The following is a 25,099-nucleotide window of genomic DNA, read 5'->3' as shown; positions in this document are numbered from 1 at the left end:
CAAAAAATCATCATTTATTATTATCCTGTAGTCCTGCCATCACATACATCAGCATATACTAATGAATTAATCAAGAAGGTCCTGTTACTCTGTCCGTGTACAACAATCTCTGGTACATTTTTATTCCTGGTATTTCTTAACAAAAAAACAAGATTTTTTTTTATTTAAAGACCATTATTTCAAAAACTTCTGTAATATCCAAACTCTCCAAAATCCATTTATATATATCATCTCTCTATATATTCATTTATATATATATATATATCATCTATCTCTCTCTCTCTCTCTCTCTCTCTATCTATCTATCTATATATATATATATATATATATATATATATATATATATAGCGGCTGCACTCTCTCAGTACTGAAGGCGGTGCTAATGCGCATGCGCAAAACTCCGGCTTCAAGGACGAGTGTGCGCAGCTATGAGCAGAAGATGTCTTGGATGGAGGATCGAAAGAGGATATTGGGACGTGGAGTAGCCAAGCCAGGTAGCTTCATCGCCTGCTACTCCATGCCCCATTAGCCTCTTTCAGAAATTTGCATATTAGGATACTAAAAGATTATAAAAGTTACAGGAGTCTAAAGGATTAGCCCTAAAAGGGCTATCCTACTTTACATGGGATGAACCAGCAACCGGATCGACCTTTAATAGGTAGATCCGTGATGGCAGGTTTCCTTTAATAACAGTGAATTAGAGAATGTGTATATTTAAGAATCTTAACTTCGTGGGAATAGCCTTTTAAATCTACCATTATTTGTACATTTTGTATTATCCCTAAGATAGGATCAATCTCATTGTATTACTTTAAAGAAAGTACAGAGAAATACACACACACACACATATATATATATATATATATATATATATAATTTGTGTAAATGTTGTCCCAGATCTATCAGCTACTGTCATTCATTGGTGCAGTTTAAGTCACCACCTGTTTACATTTTTATCTAATGTCTTAAACCATAAGTAAATGTATATGGAAATATGCTGGATTACAGTTTCTAACTTCTGAATGCTAGATTACAAAAGTTTTACTATCTTGGTCTTACTATGTAAATAGTTTGAACTCCAATTTCTATTCATGCAATAACTTCTTTTCATCATATTTAAGAGGCACATTAACTCCTGTTATACAATTCACAAGCCCTTGTAAAAGATAATAAAGATGATTAATAAAAATAAAGACCATATTGTGCAGTATATAAAGAAATAATTACCCAGGATTGTTACGTTTACAGGTGTGGGTGGCTTTTATAGCAACATAGAAGTTCACAGTAGACAATTGCCCCGTTCAGAGGCAAGAAGAAGATAGTCTTTAATAACTGTGGGGACTGGAAGTAAAGGAATGAATTGCTGACAGCGAGCACCAAAATGTTTGCGGAGAGTAAATCTGCACAAGTGTTGCAGGGATCGCACGCCCCCAGATACATTGAAGAGTGTTGTGTAGAAGGAACGATGAGTCTAGAAGAAGAAAAACATATGAGAATATTTGGAAATCTCAATGGCCTCATTGACAAGGGCATGCTGGGAGGAAGTTATCTTATCCGACCAATTGGAGCAAGATGTAAAATTATTTTTCTTGACCACAGGACTCTCTGGAACTATGAAATGCCCTACTCCAAGAGATAGTAATGGCAGAAAATATGTCAGAATTTAGAGGGAACCTGTCACCACATTTTTCACAAACACAGCTTGTGGCAGGTTCCCATAGAGCCCTATTAACTAACTGACACCCTTCTTTTGGCTAAAAATTGTTTCCGCAGTTCTCTTCTTATGGAGACTTTGCCGTTAAAGGCCACCTCTGCAGATGTGTGGAGATTTACAGAGATTGGTGTTCCACTGGGGATTCTGGGAATATATTCAATAATGTAGAAAAGTTTAACTGTGAGTAACTATGCCTATGTTGTTACAACTATGATGAGTTACCCCAAAACAGTTACCCCAAAAAATTCTAACCTGAAACTGATCCTCTGGGATGTCTTGCCTCCATCTGCTGCAGGCTAGAAGGTTTACGTATGAGTTGTAAAGCAATGCAATAACTTCAGGGAGCCCAGAACAGCAATGCAGAACCTGCAAAGCATAAAGTATAGTCATCTAAAATATCACTGTATTATTACCTATGATTAAAAGCAAAGTACTTACTATAAAGGGAACGTTCAAAATAAATCATCTGAAGTTTACTGTACAGGTTGCAGGAAGATTTCCTCATAGCCTTCCACCACAAATTGTACTCAGAAGATGTACAGTGTTATAACTGATAAGGTTTTCTACACTTTAGATGTCATTGGAAGGAGAGTCCATAAGACCTATTCAGTTGTCAGATTGACTTTGCATTTATCTATATAACCTCAATAGTATGTATAGATCTTCTGTGGTGTCTATTACTTGGATCCTCTATCAGTCATGACATACTCATGTTACAGACATACCAACAAGTTAACATGTTCTGACATTGTGTTGTTCAATGAGTCTTTAGAACTCGGGTTTGCTATGGGGTCTTAGTTTAAGTGCAACATTGCACACCTTTGCACTTTTAAGGTATCATGACTCTAACCCTAATACGGCTTGAAGAAGAGGTCCAATCCTCAGTTCACTATATGTGTATAGATTACCTTACCTTTCCAAAAGCCTCAGGACACACACTGCGGGCTCCATGGTTAAGTAGGGCACGTACAGTACATTGAGGTCTCTTTTCCCGGTAAAGCTCAGCATTTTGTAATACACAACTCAGTGGCAGAACTCCATTATAGTCAGTAGCATTGACATCTACATCATGCTTAAGGAGCAACTCCACCAACTTATGCTCAGCTTTTCTGCAGGCATGGTGTAATGGTCTTCTTTCTTGGTGGTCTTGTGCTTCTGGGTCTGCTCCTTTCTCTAGAAGAAGGCTGCAAAGTTGCAGGCAGGTATCTTCATTGTCCCATTTCCCTCCACAAGCTGAAATCAGAGGAGTCTCACCATCGATGTTCTTAGTATTGATGTTTGCTCCACAGCGAAGGTATAATCTTACATGGCCAAAAAGACCTAGCCGTGCAGCGATGTGGAGTGGGGTATCCTGCGTTGCCTCTGTGGGTTGATTCAAAAGGGCTCCATGCTGTAGGAGAATCTCTGCACATCTAGGAGAGAACATAAATAGTGAGACTTTAGTGTCATATTATCAAAGGTATCATCAGTAGAAATTTCACTTTAATGTACCAAAATCTAGACTTGATCTATATAAGAAGAATATTTTCATCCAGCGTGCTACATATGCATGTTTTATTTTTTGCATTTCTATCATGTACAGTGGGTACGGAAAGTATTCAGACCCGTTGAACACCGTTCTACATCCATCCTGCGGGAACTGGAGAGGATCTGCATGGAAGAATGGTAGAGGATCCCCAAATCTTGGTCTGAAACACTTGTTGAATCACTCCCATGAAGAATCATCTCAAAAGGTGCTACTACTCAATTCCGAGCAAATTGTCTGAATACTTATTTTTCAGTTTTTCTAAATGAGCAAAAATATATAAATTTCTGTTTTTTGCTGTCAAGATGGAGGACAAACTGTATATTAATGAGCAAAAAGAACTTTTTTGATCTTACCAATTGGCTACAATGAAACAAAGAGTGAAAAATTTAAAGGGGCCTGAATAATTTCTGTACCCACTGTAATATTTGCCTTTTTGGAAAACAAAATGCTTAACATTCCTACCTTAAAGAGTCTTTGGTGTCACATAGGTGTAGAGGGGCGAGACCATCATCACTGCGGTGGTTGGGATTGGCTCCATGTTCAAGCAATAGTTGGACACAGGTATCATGACCTCCGATGCAAGCTTCATGTAGTGGAGAGCGCCCTCCAGGTGCAGCATTGGGATCGGCACGGCGGTGCAGTAGGTAACGGACACATTCTGTATAACCATGGGAGGCAGTTATACATAAGGGGGATGTAAGCTCTTGGGTATATTCCAGTGTCCACAATCCTGAGGCAGAGAACCACAAAAAAGATGATGAAAGGGGGAATACTAATTTCTAGGAGCTGTTTGCTTCCCTAGATTTGACTATTCTAATTTCTTTGCAGATTGTAAGGGACTGTAAAATAATGTTTTTTCATCAGTCAGTCATAGGAATAAGAACCCTCATTGTCATAGGCAACGATAATCACACACCAAACATTAAGCTACAAAAAAAACAATTACTATCGACACGCTACCCTACCTGTCAGGCCGAACCTTGCAGGGGTCTGTACCTGATACCCCATTTCTTCCCCTCTGATTTTCAGCACACAGTTTGCATGTCTGGATCCCAGAAGTTGGACAAGGTTGAGGTTTCCAGTTTCCAGCGCTGCAAGGAAAATACTCTCTGGGCCTGGATGCTGCTGCTGGTGGCCCATATCTGATATGACCTGCAGCTTGTGCAGAACTCTGCTCCTAACACTGTCCATCCTTAAAGCCACCGCTGTATTGCCACTATCACCAGTGCCCACCTGCTGTATATTTATAGGGCTCTGTTTGTGAATGCGAGGCATGGGGTAGATAAATCTAACAAAGTATCCCAGGTCACATGCAGACTACACAAAGCTACTTGTGATTATTTTATCGGCATTGTGCCCAGACACACATTCTTCTTCTGCTGCATTATAAATGTACATACAAGAATACTACACACAAACACTTCACAGTGGTGACTGATATATCACAACATGATGTCGTTCAGGAAACATGTCCCGTCTATCTCAGCTGTTTAGTCAGGTGATGCCTGGAATCATTATTGTTGTAAAACATAACTTGGTATGTGCACATTTTATTAATGTTTAAGGGGAATTTCACCTAACTAGAACAATTACTCCTCTATCGTCGGGATAAGGTATATAAGGCAGATCATAGGCTGTCTGATTACTGGGACCCCCATTTATCATAATGGGAAAGGAAATGTTGGATGTGCACATTCACGTCTTTTAGAGTTATTGAAGCTGATTCACTTATGCCTCAAATTCTCAATTTGGCATATTTGCATGTCCTTAACATCTTCATAGATGAAGAGGATGAAGAGTGCCCAAATATGTAGCATTATTTACATATTCATGCATTGTGGCCCATCGGCGCCGACATGCACGCAACGGAAATGGGGGGGTTTGGCCATCAGAAAACCCGACGGATTCGGAAAAAACGCTGTAATTAAGAAAAAAAAAAAGTTTAGCTTGACACACGCTTACTGGCACCCAGCAATGGGTGAACTCCAGTGAACTCCGACGGACTTCAGCGCAGCAGCGACACCTGGTGGACATCGGGCGCACTACCTTAGTGAATCCCGGCTGGACCCGAATCCTCCACAGAGAACGCGCCGCTGGATCGCGACAGGACCGGGTAAGTAAATCTGCCCCAAATCATTATACCACTTTCCCAAGTGACATATTGCACTAGGGGCGCTGCCTGTGTGTCTTTCTATTTTTCATTATATAACCAGACAGCACACTTTTGTTTTCATGTGACTAAACTATATATATAACAAAAAATAGTGCAACTATAAACTCCAGCTTGTCCTGTAAAAAATAAGCCACTTAATGAATACGTTAATGGAGCAATAAAAAAAAAAGTTCTGGCCTTTAGATAGGAGTGACAAAAAATCTAATAATTCTTATAAAAACACATTTATTGCCCTTATATTATGAAACATTAAAAACTCATTTAAAAGCACAATGAATAAAGGGCAATGAATAAATGAATGATACTTTATTAGAAGAAAACTTGAACAAGCCTGACACAAAATACATGGACATACAAAATCACTTAAAAATTGTACAACAATACATATTACAACCAACTAGTTGAATTGGCTGGTTGGGGTCAATCAACATTACACCTTCTCAAAGAATATGTAAACAACTACCCCTCCTGGTGAAAGGCATATAGATGTGTATGGCACTCAACACAAGCCATTAAGATAAGAGTCCAAATCTACAAAACAATCTGCCCAATGATCTCCAAGGTATATACAAATATGAGGGCTCCATGATACATCACCGATTCAGGTCAGTCTGATGGCAGTGTGCCCCTTAGCAGTGTAATAGGTCGTATAGGGTACAGGATGGGTAAAGAGAATGTGGAGGGCCCCCCCATACGTTAGGTCTCCTCTCTGAGACTTCCTGTGGGGTAAAGATGCCCCTGTTGTATGTAGCTCCCATAAATACCCCCACAGCACTAACTCCTAGGTGCAGCAATCAGAGATGACCAGCATGGAAGGACGCCATCGTTACGAATGCTTCACGTGTGTGTCACTGGAAGTGGATATGTCACGTGATACATAGTGGCAATGCAACGCTGTAAACAATACAAAGACGCGAGCATATGCTCGGAAACAAGGCGCACCCAAAATCAATCTTATCTATGTGTAAGAGAGGAAGTATGTATCCTGATCAAAGGAGTATAAAAAATATCAACTTCCGGTGACACACACGTGAAGCATTCGTACTGCTGGCGTCCTTCCATGCTAGTCATCTCTGATTGCATCGGTGTAAGTGCTGTGGGGGTATTTATGGGAGCTACATACAACAGGGGGCATCTTTACCCTGAGGAAGTCTAAGAGAGGAGACGTAATGTGTGGGAGCCCTCCACCTTCTCTTTACCCATCCTCTACTCCCTACGACCTTTTACACTGCTAACGATGGGGCACACTGCCATCAGACTGACCTGAATCGGTGATGTATCAAAAAGCCCTCATATTTGTATATACCTTGGAGATCATTGGGCAGGTTGTCTGTAGATTTGGACTATCTATATGCCTTTCACCAGGAGGGGTAGTTTACATATTCTTTGAGAAGGTGTAATGTTCATTGGCCCCACCCGGCCAATTCAACTAGTTAGTTGTAATATGTGCTGTTGTACTATTTTAAGTGATTTTATATGTCCATGTATTTTATGTCAGGCTTGTTCAAGTGTTTTTCTTATAAGGTATCATTCATTTATTCATTGCCCTATTGATACACATCCTTTTCTTGTGTTATGGACATTAAAAAAGCTCAACATATTTGAAACCATCAGAATCATAGCAAAATAAAATATATGAATAAAAAAATGAATGCACAAAAACATGCAAGACTTTCGCTACATCTTCCCACAGAGAAGGTAAAAAGTACTTTACCTACTTTATTAGGGTAGTTGTACTTTAACTATGGTACTATGCAACCTGTCCTGCAAAAAACAAACTATCATACAGTTACAAAAAACAGAAAAAGTTGTTGACTATTGATAATGAAACATTGTACAAAAATGGTTGGTCCTATAGCTCGATAATGGGAAGAAAAAGAACTATCCACTAGAACCCACACCATGAGCTGATACATTTTACTTTCTGCATCTCACTTATTAGTGCTTTGCTGCTGGGGGCCTTGATGAGGCATGATATGAAGCTGTATACAGTAGCCATGTCATTTCATGGATTTAGGGGCACACATTTCTTTGCCAATTTAATCTAGTTCTTTGCAGCTGCCATAAAGCATAGTGCCATGCTGCACTACAGTACAAGATCTACTGTCATGGTTATTAGATCAATGTCCACTATACAGACAAGTTTCAGCTCAATGATGTTCTGTAGACCAAAGCTAGAACATACCATGGCTCCTGCAGTTCCATCTCATCTCTTCTCCTTTCACAATCAGGATAATATTCACAACCTCTAGACACTCTCTGAACAGCATGATGATCCCATCCAAATCGCCCTCCGAGAAGCAGCGCAGGACATGTCCGTCGTCCCCAGAGTAGCTTCTAAACATTGTATATAGGTCCTCTTCTCTGGTCTACTCATGGGTTGCTATTCCTGATAATAGAGCTGGAGCTGAGGCCAGTAATGGATATGGCATCCCGGGATAATCTCATCAGCTGGAGATCTTTTGTATTCTAATCCATATAGGTTGTAATTTCTTTTTTTAACATCTAAGTCTGAGCATGATAAAGTATTTGAGATGTAATGTACTAGACCACGGATTAGTGCAATAGATTGTGGCCTGAAATAATTACAAGACAGGGGTGTAACAAAACCCTAATCGCCCGTGGCAGGATCCCCTTACCCTGAGGCTGTATCCTAAAGCCAAAGTCCATCCATTATGCTTTATCACAATCAAATTTATATATATAGTTTATTATTATCTATAAAGGTGGAGACTTTAATGTACAATGATAGTAGAGTTGCATCAAAATCAACTATCCAATCACTCGTATGGGAGTGTCAGACTTCGTTCTTTGCATGATTCATCTATCCTATACAAACAAATGGAAATATTTTGGAATGCATGTAGGGATGAATCTAAACTCTCTGGTGCCTGAATAAAGCTATAGCATTGCACCCTCTCCACCCCATCCAGAAGTAATATATCCGTTTATTTTTTGAGCAAGTCAGTTGACTTTGCAGTTTTTCATACCCCTGTTAGTATTGGGTGTCAAAAGACTCTATTTTTAGCTGTCAAGTCCTGTTTTATAGCAAGTGATTGCTTTATCTTGCTGCAGATGATGCTGCCTGAGGCAAGAGGCTCAAGTCACCTCCTGGATGGTTTCCTCCCCTGCATGCATGGAGGTGTGAGATTGTGATACTAGTACTAGTAATTTATATCTTTGATTCACTCCTACTGGCTTCGAAACTAAGAATTTTAAAGAAAGAGGAGGTGCATCAGTCATAAAAATTCTGGGCCTAGCCCATGCGTTTTGATGATTCCAAGTTTTCTATTCCGAAGACACACTTTGACAGTGTAGATTAGCAGTAGGCTCCGCGTTACGAAGGATTTTAAAATCCTGCTGCAGCTTTGGCTTTCTGGGACTTGGGTTGGCCATTGCGGTGTCAAATAGTGTCTGTGTAAGCTCGAAGGCGAAAGTAAGTGCCACATATATCTATTATGGCTATTCTGTCAACCATGGGAATTCCTGTCTGTCTGTCATCTCGAAGTACAAGTGGTATTCCTCCACCTAGCAGGTAATTCCAGCGACAAAATAAACTTGAGTTCCCATATTTAGCATCCAATCCCCATGTCTCTATTATTTATCCACACTATATACCAAAAAGTGACCCCTCACATAACATCAACCTTGGGCTATTTTCATAGGGGGAGCCTCGGGGGGATAACAGCTAACAGTTAACATTGTTTTCACCAGGGATACGGAGGGTCAGCAGAATTGAGGCCGTCATGTGGTAGCTGTCATATCCATGGTCACATCTCCTCCTGTTACTTTCTTGTTATCTGCCAGTTAGGAACTAATCATGTCCCCACTGTGACATTGTAACTACTGCTGAGGTGCTGACTGACATGTCTGTTGTGTTGGATCCTTTCCTGGATTTTAGAAATGAAACAGGGGATAAATGCAGCTGCTAGGATACCACAGATGGGATCTCACCTAAACAAAGTAATTCAAATGCAGAAAAACCAACACACATGTATTCATGAATAAAACTAAGCATCCTGGAAGGGAGATTGGTCATAGGCAGGATCACATGACCCTCACTTGGGCCATGGAAACAAAAGTACAATTATGTTCTAAATAGTCAATAAATTGGTAAAACTGCAGATAAAAAAGACTTGGGGGTTATTAAACGTAACTAGTGCCAGGTAGCTGCTAATAAAACACATAAAATTATGGGTGTATCAAGAGAGGAATAGATTCTCATGATAAGAACACAATTTAGAATACATTGATAGATAACTAAACTTGGGATTATTCAGCTAAGAAAAAAGATGACTAAGGGGAGACCTCACTGGAATGTACAAATATCTGAATGGGCAGTACAGGGATCTCTCCAAAGATCTTTTTATACCTTGGCCTGTGGCCATGACAAGGGGACATCCTCTACACCTAGAGAGGCAGTTCTACCATCACCATAGACAGGGGACATCCTCTACACCTAGAGAGGCAGTTCTACCATCACCATAGACAGGGGGCATCCTCTACACCTAGAGGAGAGGCGGCTCTATTATCACCATAGACAGGGGGCAATACTCTACACCTAGAGGAGAGGCAGTACTACCATCACCATAGACAGGGAGCATCCTCTACACCTAGAGGAGAGGCAGTACTACCATCACCATAGACAGGGGGCATCCTCTACACCTAGAGGAGAGGCGGTTCTACCATCACCATAGACAGGGGGCATCCTCTACACCTAGAGGAGAGGCAGTTCTACCATCACCATAGACAGGGGGCATCCTCTACACCTACAGGAGAAGAGAATCTAACATCACCATAGACAGGGGGCATCCTCTACACCTAGAGGAGAGGCAGTACTACCATCACCATAGACAGGGGGCATCCTCTACACCTAGAGGAGAGGCAGTTCTACCATCACCATAGACAGGGGGCATCCTCTACACCTACAGGAGAAGAGAATCTAACATCACCATAGACAGGGGGCATCCTCTACACCTAGAGGAGAGGCGGTTACCATTGCCATAGACAAGGGGCATCCTCTACACCTAGAGGAGAGGAGGTTCTACCATCCCCATAGACAGGGGGCATCCTCTACACCTAGAGGAGAGGCAGTTCTACTATTACCATAGACAGGGGTATCCTCTACACCTAGAGGAGAGGCGTTTCTACCATCACCATAGACAGGGGGCATCTTCTTCACCTAGAGGAGAGGCGGTTACCATTGCCATAGACAGGGGGCATCCTCTACACCTAGAGGAGAGGAGGTTCTACCATCCCCATAGACAGGGGGCATCCTCTACACCTAGAGGAGAGGAGGTTCTACCATCCCCATAGACAGGGGTATCCTCTACACCTAGAGGAGAGGCGTTTCTACCATCACCATAGACAGGGGGCATCTTCTACACCTAGAGAGGCACTGCTGCCATCACCATAGACAGGGAGCATCCTCTACACCTAGAGGAGAGGAGGTTCTGCCATCACCATAGACAGGGGGCATCCTCTACACCTAGAGAGGCACTTCTGCCATCACCATAGACAGGGGGCATCCTCTACACCTAGATGAGAGGTGGTTCTACCATCACCATATACAGGGGGCATCCTCTACGCCTAGAGGAGAGAAGGTTCTACCATCACCACAGAAAGGGGGCATCCTCTACACCTAGAGGAGAGGAGGTTCTACCATCACCATAGACAGGGGGCGTCCTCTACACCTAGAGGAGAGGAGGTTCTACCATCACCATAGACAGGGGGCATCCTCTACACCTAGAGGAGAGGCAGTTCTACCATCACCATAGACAGGGGGCATCCTCTACAGCTAGAGGAGAGGCAGTTCTACCATCACCATAGACAGGGGGCATCCTCTACACCTAGAGGAGGCAGTTCTACCATCACCATAGACAGGGGGCATCCTCTACACCTACAGGAGAAGAGAATCTAACATCACCATAGACAGGGGGCATCCTCTACACCAGTGGTGGCGAACCTATGGCATGGGTGCCAGAGGCGGCACTCAGAGCCCTTTCTGTGGGCACCCGGGCCAGCACACCAGACAGGACTCAAAGAATCTTCCTCCAGTTCCAAGCAACTTAAAATATGCTGCTTTCAGTCATATTTTGATACTTACTGCGCTAGTTGGGTCTGTAGGAAGAAGGAGAATGAGTAGTCAGGGACGAATTACCTTTAGAGGACCTCCTGCCGGCCCCACGATTCTCTGTGTACAGGGGGACACTGGAAATTTTCCATCTTTCTGCTGTGTTGCTGTCCTTAGGAGGCAAATCTGAAGTTGTTGAACAGGGAGCAATAAGTTATCGCTTTAATTTTTGGGTGGCACCTCGTGATAAATAAGGGGTTTTTGGGTTCAGTTTGGGCACTCGGCCACTAAAAGGTTTGCCATCACTGCTCTACACCTAGAGGAGAGGCGGTTACCATTGCCATAGACAGGGGGCATCCTCTACACCTAGCGGAGAGGAGGTTCTACCATCCCCATAGACAGGGGGCATCCTCTACACCTAGAGGAGAGGCAGTTCTACTATTACCATAGACAGGGGTACCCTCTACACCTAGAGGAGAGGCGTTTCTACCATCACCATAGACAGGGGGCATCTTCTTCACCTAGAGGAGAGGCGGTTACCATTGCCATAGACAGGGGGCATCCTCTACACCTAGAGGAGAGGAGGTTCTACCATCCCCATAGACAGGGGGCATCCTCTACACCTAGAGGAGAGGAGGTTCTACCATCCCCATAGACAGGGGTATCCTCTACACCTAGAGGAGAGGCGTTTCTACCATCACCATAGACAGGGGGCATCTTCTACACCTAGAGAGGCACTGCTGCCATTACCATAGACAGGGAGCATCCTCTACACCTAGAGGAGAGGAGGTTCTGCCATCACCATAGACAGGGGGCATCCTCTACACCTAGAGAGGCACTTCTGCCATCACCATAGACAGGGGGCATCCTCTACACCTAGATGAGAGGTGGTTCTACCATCACCATATACAGGGGGCATCCTCTACGCCTAGAGGAGAGAAGGTTCTACCATCACCACAGAAAGGGGGCATCCTCTACACCTAGAGGAGAGGAGGTTCTACCATCACCATAGACAGGGGTATCCTCTACACCTAGAGGAGAGACAGTTCTACCATCACCATAGACAGGGGGCGTCCTCTACACCTAGAGGAGAGGAGGTTCCACCATCACCATAGACAGGGGGCATCCTCTACACCTAGAGGAGAGGCAGTTCTACCATCACCATAGACAGGGGGCATCCTCTACAGCTAGAGGAGAGGCAGTTCTACCATCACCATAGACAGGGGGCATCCTCTACAGCTAGAGGAGAGGTGGTTCTACCATCACTATAGACAGGGGGCGTCCTCTACACCTAGAGGAGAGGCGGCTCTAATATCACCATAGACAGGGGGCATCCTCTACACCTAGAGGAGAGGAGGCTCTACCATCACCATAGACAGGGGGCATCCTCTACACCTAGAGGAGAGGCGGCTCTAATATCACCATAGACAGGGGGCATCCTCTACACCTAGAGGAGAGGCGATTCTACCATCACCATAGACAGGGAGCATCCTCTACGCCTAGAGGAGAGAAGGTTCTACCATCACCACAGAAAGGGGGCATCCTCTACACCTAGAGGAGAGGAGGTTCTACCATCACCATAGACAGGGGTATCCTCTACACCTAGAGGAGAGACAGTTCTACCATCACCATAGACAGGGGGCGTCCTCTACACCTAGAGGAGAGGAGGTTCTACCATCACCATAGACAGGGGGCATCCTCTACACCTAGAGGAGAGGCAGTTCTACCATCACCATAGACAGGGGGCATCCTCTACAGCTAGAGGAGAGGCAGTTCTACCATCACCATAGACAGGGGGCATCCTCTACACCTAGAGGAGAGGCAGTTCTACCATCACCATAGACAGGGGGCATCCTCTACAGCTAGAGGAGAGGTGGTTCTACCATCACTATAGACAGGGGGCGTCCTCTACACCTAGAGGAGAGGCGGCTCTAATATCACCATAGACAGGGGGCATCCTCTACACCTAGAGGAGAGGCGATTCTACCATCACCATAGACAGGCATTCTTTGCTTTAAGAGCATTGAGTCTATGGATCTCTCTGCCAGAGGATGTTGTTATGAGATTCTTTGTCCATGTTGAAGAGAGGCTTGGATGGCTTATCACGTTAAAAGAAAAAAATATTTGTTGAATTCTTATAGGTTGGGCTTGTTGTTTTTTTCCCAACCCTACAAAATATGACAAAACTAGCAGCTGAATAAACAAAGATATTATGATATGAGTGACGTGTGATCATGTGCTTTTATTGTTTCAATGTAGAATTATTGCTCAATCAACGAACATAAAAACATATGGATTGTAATATACAGTGTATTGATGCTGTTGAAATAAACACTGAACCGAGAAAGTTTATCTGTAGAGACTGGCAGAATGTTATACCAGGGTTTAGAGTATTACCAGGAATTGTGTGATACTTGCAATCAGCACTTGGAAACAGTGACCTCATGCCAGACTTTAACCAGAGGCCACAGTATACAGCTGGGATATTAATAGATCACAAGGGTCTTATTGTTGATCCCTTTATAATTCCATTCTTTATATAGAAAGTCCACTGTTATGTTTTGTATTATTACTGTGTAGGATTCCATATTTACTGTAAAGACAGAAATAGCATTTTGTTCTTTCTAGTGGAAACTGCTTGCACAGGTATTTAAGAAGTGTTTGCACCACAAATGTGTCACACACAACCCTTTTGTGGCGAGGCTGCACTAGGCATCACGCAACACAAATTAGAGTGCGTTCCGGTGCTCAGTTGGACCACGCACCAGATTTATCATGCAAAGTCCAACAGAAGTGTGTCGCACGTCCTGTGTTAAAGCTGCAGCAAAAAAAGTTGGTGCACTTTGTTGGAGCTGTGCAGGGGGCGCCAGATTCATGAAGAACTGCCACCAGAAATCCTGAATCTGTCCCCCCTGCACGCTACACAAGCAAACTGTATTTAGTGCAGTTTGCACTGCTGTTGGAAAATGTGCATCAGTGTACCCTATACAAAGTTTTGCTATACTGAGGTTTACCTAAATGTCTGCATTTGACCCTTGCTCCAGTTTTCAACTCCTTATCTGCACTAATTTTTCTGTTTTGTAGGGACTTTTCCAGGTTTCAGTAGGCCCCTGGGTGACTGAGCCTCAGTGGGCCCCTAAAAGTTATCAAAAGGCCAAAATGGTAGCAATGAAAACATCATCACATCTCACAAAAAATGACACTTTACTTTGCTCTGTACATCGAAGTATGAAAAAGTTAAAGGGGTTGTCCGGGTTTTTGAAAAAAAAGATAAAAGTGGCCGGGACAGGGCTGCTTAAAAAAAATAAAGATGTACTTACCTCCCGGTGCCCTCCCGTATCCAGCGCTGCTGTCACTCCGGTCCAGGCGCCATGTAAACAAACATGGCCGCCGGAGCAGCGCTGGACTCAGTTCCGGCCGGACCCGACAACCTTCCGGCCCCCATACACAATGCTGTGTATAGGGACGGATAGGCGTGTCCGGCCACGGCCGGAAGCTGAATCCAGCGCTGCTCTGGCGGCCATGTTTGTTTACATGGCGCCCAGACCGGAGTGACAGCAGCGCTGGATACGGGAGGGCACCGGGAGGTAAGTACAGCTTTATTTTTTTTAAGCAGCCCTGTCCCGGCCACTTTTATCTTTTTTTCAAAAACTCGGACAACCCCTTTAATAGTGCAATGGCAAAATGTACAGAAGGTTTGAATTTTTTTTAAATGCATTAAAACACATTACAATCTATTTAAATTTAGTACCGTATTTTTCTGACTATAAGACGCACTGGACCATAAGACGCACCTAGGTTTTAGAGGAGGAAAAATAAGAAAAAATGTTTTTTCCCCAAATAGTATGCTAAAATATTTAATAAAGTAACAGTAAAGTAACTGAGTGATGCAGTGCAGCCATGTTTCTCTTTGGAGAGGGGCAGGGGCGATCAGCGCTCACCCCCTCCTCCTCTCCCGGACACCGCCGTCTATCTTTAGATAGAATTATGCTGTCATGTAGTCAGGGGGTCTCAAGAGTTACCAGGTCTGTATAGGTATGAGTATATGTGACAATGGCCACAAGAGCTTACAATCTATGAGGAGGAGGGGGGCAGAGGAGGTGACAGTGCTTGTATAATGGCCACAAGAGCTTACAATCTATGAGGAGGATGAGAGGACACAGGACTTGTACAATGGTCACAAGAGCTTACAATTTATGAGGAGGATGAGGGGACACAGGAGATGACAGCACTTGTACACTGGCCACAAGAGCTTACAATCTATGAGGAGGGGGACACAGGAGGGGACAGTGCTTGTACACAGGCCACAAGAGCTTACAATCTATGAGGAGGAGGGGACACAGGAGATGACAGTGCTTGTACAATGGCCACAAGAGCTTACAATCTATGGGGAGGGGACACAATAGATGACAGCACTTGTACAATGGTCACAAGAGCTTACAATCTATGGGAAGGGGACACAGGAGATGACAGCACTTGTACAATGGTCACAAGAGCTTGGTCTGTGGGGTAAGGCACCTTCACAAGACAGCAGCCACTACATACCAGGCAACAAGGGGTTAAGAGTGTGAGAGCAGAGACCTGGGGGAAGGGAGCACTAATCGCTTATCTGATCCTGTGCTGGGAGAGAAGTTACATGTCAGACACAGCCCTGTACAGGCTCCTCTGCACACACAGCCGGCAGCCTTCATCTTCTTCTTCACTTTGAATCTCCCGGGCTACTTACAAGCCGAGCGGGGATTGGCCAGAGTCTGTGCCTTTCTCCTCCCCTCTCTCTCTCCACTGCTGCTGCTCTGCCACAGAGCTTGAGGACATGGATATATATGAGAATTACAAAGCGCTCAGCACAGCCGCTGCGCTCCACTGTGAAGGGCTGCGCTTACTGCCAGCATCAGCTGGCAGAGCGCAGCCGGGTGCCCTCCATTCCGGACTATATCCGGACTATAAGTGCGTCTTATAGTCCAGAAAATACGGTATCTCTGTGATCGTACCGACCCAAAGAATAAATGTCATTTGGGGCACACAGCGAAAGACGCAAAAAACAAGCCCACAAGAAAATGGCGCAAATGCATTTTTTCACTAAAATTCAACAATTTCACTGCATTTGGAATTTTTTCCATTACACAGCATGGAGTTTAAATACCGTCGCTAAGTGCAATTTGTTACGCAGAAAACAAGCCCTCATACAGCTCTTTACATGGAAAAATAAAGAAGTTATAGATTTTTGGATGTGGGTTGGGAAAATTGACAATGCAAAATCTCAGCTGCTTCATTAATTAATATACAGCCCCTCAAACTTTTATTGTTTAACAGCCAGGCTCCATTAATTAAGTATATACAGCCCCCCTGCCCTATGAATGAATTAAATACACATTAAGCACCTTATATTGGCCAGTAGAAAAAAAATGCTAAGTTACCTCAAGCACCCAGGTCCAGGGCTCTGTCCCACTCTCCTCTTCAACTCTTGGTAACCTGTGCAACTCACCCAGGAGATAATGCTAGGAGAACTTAGGTAAATTACAGCTGTAGATTCTGTCTGGAAAGGCAACAGTTAAATGAGTGTAAGTAATTATCCAATTATGTGGCTGTATTGTAAGCTGGAGTGTGATTGGAGAGTTGCTACCACCTGACCAGGAGGAGTATAAAACCCTGTGAAGTGCGAGCACAAGGTCTTAGACCCTAGGTCTTTGGTTCAGGCTGCAGAGTCAGAGTGAAGAAAGAGACAGTGGGGCAGATTTACTTACCCGGTCCATTCGCGATCCAGCGATGCGTTCTCTGTGCTGGATTCGGGTCCAGCCGGGATTTATTAAGGCAGTTCCTCCGACGTCCACCAGGTGGCGCTGCTGCGCTGAAGTTCCCTGGAACGCACTGGAATACACCGAGCCGGGCTGAGTGAAGGTAAGTGCAAACTCCGCGACAGATTTTTTTTTTATATGCTGCGGTTTTTCCGAATCCGTCGGGTTTTCGTTCGGCCATGCCCCCCAATTTCCGTCCCATGCTTGCCGGTGCCGATGCGCCACAATCCGATCGCGTGCGCCAAAATCCCGGGGCAATTCAGGGAGAATCAGCGCAAATCGGAAATATTCGGGTAACACGTAGGGAAAACGCGAATCGGGCCCTTAGTAAATGACCCCCAGTGTGTGCAGCACACCTTCAGTGCTGCCACAGATACCAATCCCAGGAGACTCTAACCCCAAAGCTTAAGCTTCCACAATTTGGACACAGGTCCACCTCAACTATCCCAGTCTGCATCGACTATCAGGCTGGTACACCATTCCTGTGGACCACTCATCATGACCACTCCAGTAACCATAATTTGTTAAACGTATTTGGCCGTTGCCTGCTGTTTGAGGTTCAATAAAGAACTGTAAGTTGATTTGCAAAACGTTGTCTCTGTTTGATCCCTGGATACGGCTGTTTACCACCATGGGCTCCCCATCCATCACCCAAGGGCACATCCTACAGACACTCAGGGGTTGCCCCGTGGAGAAACCAGTGCATCAGCCTCTCCCTTTTATTTCTTGCACACACCATCTGCTGGAGACCTGCCAGGCTGTAGGACGGCCCTCTGGTCCTCATACCGAGCACCGTGACCACAGCGTTCCCTAGGCCGCAATAGCCAGCCACTGTGGTATTCTGGGCCCCAAGAAAAGGCTATGCCCTGGTGAGGGATGTTGCACAATCTTCAGCACATTGTCTATTTTGCAGCAAAAGGGACACAGACGGCATGTAGTCATCACGCCGGCCAGCGTCCTGGACAGTGTACAGAGACTTGCCTCTGAATTGCTGATGTAATTCAGATATCTGAATACAAGTTGCTGAATTCTTTTTTTGTCCTTATGTCAAATATATTAGCTGGACTTCCATTTATGTTAAAAAAAAGATCTGCATTTGATTTTGATGTTAGATTCCTTCAATACATTATGGACACAGCCCCTTTGGGCTTTGAGGACAAAGCACTGTCAGGTTTGCTCCCTTTATGCCCCTCCTTGCTCCTTGGTGGGGAGATGGCTTGAAGGAGGGTTACAAGTCCTCCCCATGTCTCCTAAAATAGTTGCCAGTGATGCACTGTACTTTAATTACAGCCATTTTTCTGATATGCAAATTAGCTTTTCTGACTCATGTCTAGTGGCTCTGACTCTTCTCTCTCCCAGGCTGGCAGTGAACCACGCCCCATTATTGTGACTGACAGCTATGTGTCTCTTCATATCCCTGCTCTGCCTCCTTGTACTTAGGGACTGTCTGCTAATTTTCTACTACAGACATATCAAGCTCTATGAACAGATGGGAAATATTGGGGCTTATTTACTAAGGAAATACGGCCGCATTTCTGCCGTGTTTTCCGACTTTTCGGGAAACGTGCCACCGGAACAGGGATTTAGAAGGGCACAGAAATGGGGGGCTTGAGCCATCGGATGATCAAACGGATTCGGGCAAACCGCAGGATTTAATTTTAAAATTGTGGTGCAAGCCAAGCACTTGCACCTGGAGGAAGATGGTGAACTCCGGCGGACCTGATCGTGGAAGAGACACTTGTAGGATATCAGGCGCACGATTCTTGTGAATCGTGGCAGAGTTCATCCTCGTCGGAAATTCCGGATCGGGGATCGCGCAGGGACCGGGTAAGTAAATGTGCCCCATTGTGTCAATTTTTTTACATGTTGCCTTGTGTTACATTCATGTCACGTAACCGGAGTGACATAATCGCAGGTCGTTCAGCCTTTTAATAATAGAAAACTGTACACCATGTATGTGATCACATGAAATCACAGCAGCCTTGATGGAGGAGTAGAAGTCCATGGAGGCTACTGTGTGGCGTCATGTGGTTACATACAGTACATTATGGGTACAGTTTGCTATTGTTAAGAGGTTAAAGGACCTGAGATGATGCAACCTGGTCACATGGCAAGCTGAGAAGAGTCATGGAACATGGGGAGATGCAGATGGGAGGGTCCGGCAAACCAGGACACGCACCCCTCTGATGACAGGTAATATAAGATAAAAAGTTATTTATGTGTATGTAAGAAAAACTATTTTTATCTAAAAGAAGGGTGGCAGTTAATAAAATAGATGTCTATAGGAACCTGTCACTGGCTGTATATGTGCAAATGTGGTGACAGGTTCCCTTTAACATATTACTTATGAAGATGTTTTCAAAGTTGCTACATAATAAGAGAATTCTAGTAAGGAAAGGCTCTGAGCTTTGAGCTGTGAAAATGGACAGGGATTCTGGACCAGTCCTGATAAACCCTGTCATATCTAATATAAGAGGATACAATTACTACTTATACAAAACTTATAATGGATCATAAAACGGAGAAAAGTTAAGAACATAATTTAAACGTGAGGCAAAAAAAAGAGAGCCATTAAATTTCACATAAAACAAACTAGTTACCCAATAAGACCTGTGGAGGGAGCTGTGCATCCGGCTCCTTCATCCAGTCATCATTGGAGAGCTCGATGATGGCATCAACATGTTTGACTTCACTTTCTAGCAGGTCAAAAATTGCACCTTCTTCACTTCTGGCCAGTAATGATTTTAGTTGTTTAACAAACTCAGATTGTGCTGAATGGTCTGGCCTACAAATCTGCGGTGATTTAGTTCTCTTGGTCCAAGCAGACATTATGGATTCTGAAGTAGGACTTTGTCAGTAATACGAAGTAAATTGATATAGAAGATTTCTAGTTCTCAGTCTGTGTACATGAGCCTTGTGTGTTTTTCTCTGCTATTTGGTGTCATTGGCTCATGCTGTGATTTCTATAGATAGAACTAAGCATGTGATTTATCAGTACGACACTGGCCGGACAGAAAACAGCCCAGGCTGCAGAACTCGGACAGTACACGACACTAACACCCAACCTAATACACCTATTCCAGCAACTTTCAGTACTTTTTGGGCTTTACTCATATGCTTTTTCCTAACGTCCTAAGAGCAAGTGACTTCATGAATTAATTATGTTGAGTATTCATTTTGGTCATTGAGGTCCAATTGCAATTTGCTACTAATATTTTAGTGGTCCTAGCAATTTGTGATGGTAGCAAAAAGCCCCATCAGGAGGTACTCGGTTTCAATACACTGATGTCTATTTTCTAAGCACCTGGTTCTGTGTGACCTTGTTGATACCTATTTCCCACTCCTCCCTCATTATTATGGCAGGCAAAGAAGGCGGTGAGATCTCACGCCAAATTACAGAGAGAAGGACACTGAACAATGCGGACACGTTTGTACCCATACATCAATATGTCAGTCCTTCCTGTGCCCATGGCTGGTGGGAGGTATGGTGCAGCCATGTAATCATAGTGATCCTATATTACTTATCACCTATCAGTCAAGTAAAAGACATTGTAAAGCACTTTCTTCCCTGACCATGCCCTTCTCACTCCGAAATGACTATACCTTGTACAGGCAACATGAACATTTCACTATTAATGTTATGTTACTGAATAAAGTCTCCACGATGGTCTGCATAATTTTAATATAAGCCAGACAATTGTCCAAGTTGAAAATTTCATTCAAGTGGTTGAAGATTACAACCCCTTTTTAGTACAAATATTAATAAAAGTGAAGTTTTAACGACTAATGAGTTTCAGTGAGGTCTAACGGCCTTTTTTGTAAATGTTACTGAAAGGGTTACAAAATCTTTCCTTCCATTACAGACCAGATACTTGTATTACAAATGACATACGTTAAACTGTATATAACTAATGTTCCATAGGGTCCCATTACGAGGAAGGGTGCATATCTATTTATTGGATATTTAAACTTTTGTAAAAAATAATAAACTGAAAAGGGGGGCGTCCAATATTATTTGACCTTTACTTTCAATGCAACAAAGTCACTCCAGAAGTTCAGTGTGGATTTCTGAATGATCCAATGTTGTCCTAATGCAGTCAATGGAGGGAGCCACAGCAGTTGTGAAATTGTCATCCACAAAGCTTTATTTTAATCCACACATGTAAGCACAACGTTTCAATTCAACAAAAGTCTTTATCAAGTATTTGTGTTGAATCAAAACGTCGTTGTTAGGCTCCAGGGGTAGTGGACCCACTGGACCACCATGGACGATGACGTAAGCCGACACCTGGGACCGGAGTCTAAGACGTACACAGTTTTCACCAGAGCCTGCTGTAAAGCAGGTTGGACTTGTTGCGGCGTGGTACTACCATGCCATTCCACAGATGCAACTTTGTCTGTGGTGGCGGCGAGGTACAGAAAAGTTAAGCAGAATCGTATTTTGGGACAGGTGGGAGATCAGGACAGGCAGCAGAGGATCGGAGTTGGGGACATAGTGGAAGGTCAGGACAGGCAGCACGGGATCAAAGTCAATAACGGAACAACAGGAAATCGCAAAAACAGGATAAGGCATAGAAACAAAGCTGCGGCCAACCAGTACCAATTATTGGCATGCTGTCCCTTTAAATCTCCAGAAGCCCTCGAAGGCGGGTACGTGTGTGCCAGACCGCCGGAGCCAGCACTGGATGGAGGCGAGGAGTGACCAGTGGGGTCCTGGGGAGCACAGAGCATGGGACATGGGTCACAGGAGCACCCGTGACAGTCGTGTCTACATGTGTAGTTTAAAATAAAAACTTTAGGATTTTAATTCCACAAGTGCTGTGGCTCCCTCCATTGAATGCACTTGACATTGGGTTCCTGCACCTGAACCATCGGCTGTGAGCACGGATTCTGAGTTCTACAAATACTCAATAGTATCGGGATTGCTGTCTTCCTTTTTTCTCTGCTCCTATGTTGTCCTAAGTGACTGATGATGATAAATATAATCCACCTGTGTAACCAAATCTCTGTATAAATACACCTGCTCTGTCATAGTCTCAGGGTTCTGTATCATGAAGGAACACACCAGGCAGGTCCGTGATACTGTTTTGGAGAAGTTTAAAGCCGGATTTGGATACAAAAAGATTTCACCAACTTTAACCCCTTCCCGACATGTGACGTAATAGCACGTCACTTGTCAGGTGCAGGTGCATGGAGAGGGCTCAAGGGCTGAGACCTCTCCAAAGCCGGTAAGTCTTTGCTGCATACTGCAGCACATTGTAATGAATGTGGAGGAAAATCCCCATGTACTGCCATACTGTTGTATGGGAGTATATGGTAGGATGGATCAGACAACCTAGGGTTAAAGTACCCTTGGGGGTCTGAAAAATAGAAAAAATAAAATGAAAAAAAAAATGAAAAAAAAATTATATTAATAAAAACCTAAAAATTCAAATCACCCCCTTTCCCTAGAACTGATATAAATATAAACAGTAAAAATCATAAATACATAAGGTATCGCCGCATCCAAAAATGCCTTATCTATCAAAATATAATAACAGTTTTTCACTGCGTTTAATCAAGAGAATAGCCCCCAAAGCTCTGTACACTGAAGTATGAAAAAGTTATTAGCGGCAGAAGATGGCAAAATAAAATTTTTTTTTTTTTTGGACAGGAAGTTTTAATTTTTTTTTAAATATATGAAAACATTATAAAACCTATACAAATTTGGTATCTTAGTGATCGCACCGACTCAAAGAATAAAGTAAAGTGGAGCACACAGTTAAATTCAGTAAATTCCAACCCCACAAGAAAACGCGCAAATGCAAATTTTGGAATTTTTTTCCTGCTTCCTAGTACACGGCATGTAATATTGAATACCATCACTATGAAGTGCAATTTGTTGCGCAGAAAACAAGCCATCACACAGCTCTATACATGGAAAAATAAAGTTATAGATTTTTGAAAGTGAAAAATGAAAATGCAAAAACGAAAAAGGCCCTCGGTAGGAAGGGGTTAAACATCCCAAGAAGCACTGTGCAAGTGATCATATAAAAATGAAAGGAGTATCTGTCCACTGCAGATCTACCAAGAACTGACCGTCCCTCTATACGCAGCCAGGAGGCTCATGATCCCTCTGGATGAACTGCAGAGATCTACAGCTGAGGTTGGAGAGTCTGTCCATAGGACAACAATCAGTTGTACACTGCACAAATCTGGCCCTTATGGAAGAGTAGAAAGAAGAAGCCATTTTTCAAAGATATCCTTAAAAAGTCTTGTTTAAAGTTTGCCACAAGTCACCTGGGAGACACCAAACATGTGGTAGAAGGTGCTCTAGTCAGATGAAACCAAAATCAAACTTCTTGACCACAATGTCACACAGTGGGGCTCATTTACTGAGGGTTCGCGGGACCCCAATTCCGTCGCCGAATTGCCCCGGGTTTTTGGCACACGTGATCAGATTGTGGCGCATTGGCGCCGGGTTGCACGCGACAGAAATAGGGGGCATGGCCTAAGGACAACTTGACGGATTAGAACAAACCGCGGAATTTAAAAATGGAAATGTGTCGGAAGACACGCACTCACATACACCAGGAAGAAGCAGGTGAACTCCGGCGGATGTCGGCGCAGAAGCGATGGATACAGGAAATCGAGCGCACAGGCTTAGTGAATCGCGGCACACCCGAATCCACGTCGGACAACACGCCGTGGGATCACGACAGGACCGGGTAAGTAAATGTGCCCCAATATTTTTGTAAAAGCAAAACAGCTCATCACCCTGATCACACCTTCCCCACTGTCACACACATGATGTTGGCAGATTCATGGTTTGGGCTTTTCTTTAGCAGGGTCAGGGAAGATGGTTAAAATTGATGGGGAAATGGATGGAGCAAAAGGTGGTGCTACAAAGTATTAACTTATCTAAGGGTCAGGACCTAAGCAGTGTCGGACTGGTCCACCAGAGTACCAAAAGATCTATTAATTGGACCCCAGAGGACCAGGAGAAGACATTATAGGGTTTATCTCAAAGAAGAATTATAGGGTGTATCTTAAAGATGCAGGTAGGCCTCCAGAATAATTTTATCTGCTGGACCCAAAGAGCCCCTCTGACACTGAACAGTGTTTTGCAAGACAGTGAGGAGAAGGAGAAGAACATGACTGAGCTCCAGGGACACCAAGAGATTTCTTTATATTTTTCTCAGTTTCTATTGAATGAAAATAATTTATTGCTGGTATTTTTAAAGATATTTTGTTAAATATATAATGGCCTATCTGATGTTATGCTCCTGAAATCCTTAGCTTTTCACACCACTATCTACAATAGGTATTTGTAAACAATACATAGAGTCATAAGATTCACAATGGTCATATATGATGGTAAAGCATAAACATAAAATATATCATGAATAATTGTGATCAATATTCTCACTCACACATAAGAAGTGGAAGGATGAAAATGTTATCCCTGTAGCTCATACCTTGCAATACATTCTCCCAGCAGGAAGTCCTCAAAGTATTTGTGTGATGGGCAAGTATAAAGCTGTAACCTAACTAGCCTTATTATATAATTGGAGATGTGTATAATTAGCCTTTCATGTCCTTCAACTTCCACCTATTATCTGGATCTTCTGCTCGGAGTGTCACTTTAATGTTACAAAGATAATACTGTATGATCTTCAAGGCGAGGACGAATCAATATATGGCAGTAATATGGAATAGATCAGCTATCCTCACCTAATTCAAGGGTCTGATTGCTTAGAGAAGTTAGAAAATCCAATTCATATTTCTGGCAATGTACATAGTTCATTACAAATTTAGGCCAGTTTCATTGAGGAAG

General features: G+C 43.4%; 1 protein-coding gene across 3 annotated transcripts; it reads right to left on the bottom strand.

Annotated features, from left to right (window-relative positions):
- Nucleotides 1-20,183, bottom strand: ASB18 (ankyrin repeat and SOCS box containing 18). Of its 3 annotated transcripts, none has more exons than XM_072121458.1 (5): nucleotides 19,884-20,183; nucleotides 3,705-3,972; nucleotides 2,628-3,126; nucleotides 1,967-2,080; nucleotides 1-1,471 (listed from the first exon to the last, which is right to left on the bottom strand). In XM_072121458.1, the coding sequence occupies exons 1-5, from the start codon at nucleotides 20,110-20,112 to the stop codon at nucleotides 1,280-1,282; spliced, it is 1,302 nt and encodes a 433-aa protein (XP_071977559.1). In that variant the 5' UTR covers nucleotides 20,113-20,183; the 3' UTR covers nucleotides 1-1,279. The 3 variants fall into 3 exon arrangements, with proteins under 3 accessions (XP_071977559.1, XP_071977560.1, XP_071977558.1); XM_072121459.1 differs by lacking the exon at nucleotides 19,884-20,183 and adding an exon at nucleotides 7,601-7,775; XM_072121457.1 differs by lacking the exon at nucleotides 19,884-20,183 and adding an exon at nucleotides 4,208-4,907.
- Between the last annotated feature and the right edge of the window lie 4,916 nt (nucleotides 20,184-25,099).

Source organism: Engystomops pustulosus, chromosome 8 (genome assembly GCF_040894005.1).
Source record: "Engystomops pustulosus chromosome 8, aEngPut4.maternal, whole genome shotgun sequence".
Taxonomy (NCBI): domain Eukaryota; kingdom Metazoa; phylum Chordata; class Amphibia; order Anura; family Leptodactylidae; genus Engystomops; species Engystomops pustulosus.
Note: the sequence above shows the minus strand (reverse complement) of the source record. Positions and strands in the feature narration are given on the sequence as shown.

Bases quoted from the DNA above. Each gene is read 5' to 3' on its own strand.
- ASB18 (XM_072121457.1), bottom strand. From the start codon at position 4,517: ATGCCTCGCATTCACAAACAGAGCCCTATAAATATACAGCAGGTGGGC. The intron at 3,973-4,207 runs GTAGGGTAGCGT...TCTCTGCCTCAG, and splicing joins TGCAAGGTTCGGCCTGACAG to GATTGTGGACACTGGAATAT. The intron at 2,081-2,627 runs GTAAGGTAATCT...TATGCTTTGCAG, and splicing joins GTCCTGAGGCTTTTGGAAAG to GTTCTGCATTGCTGTTCTGG.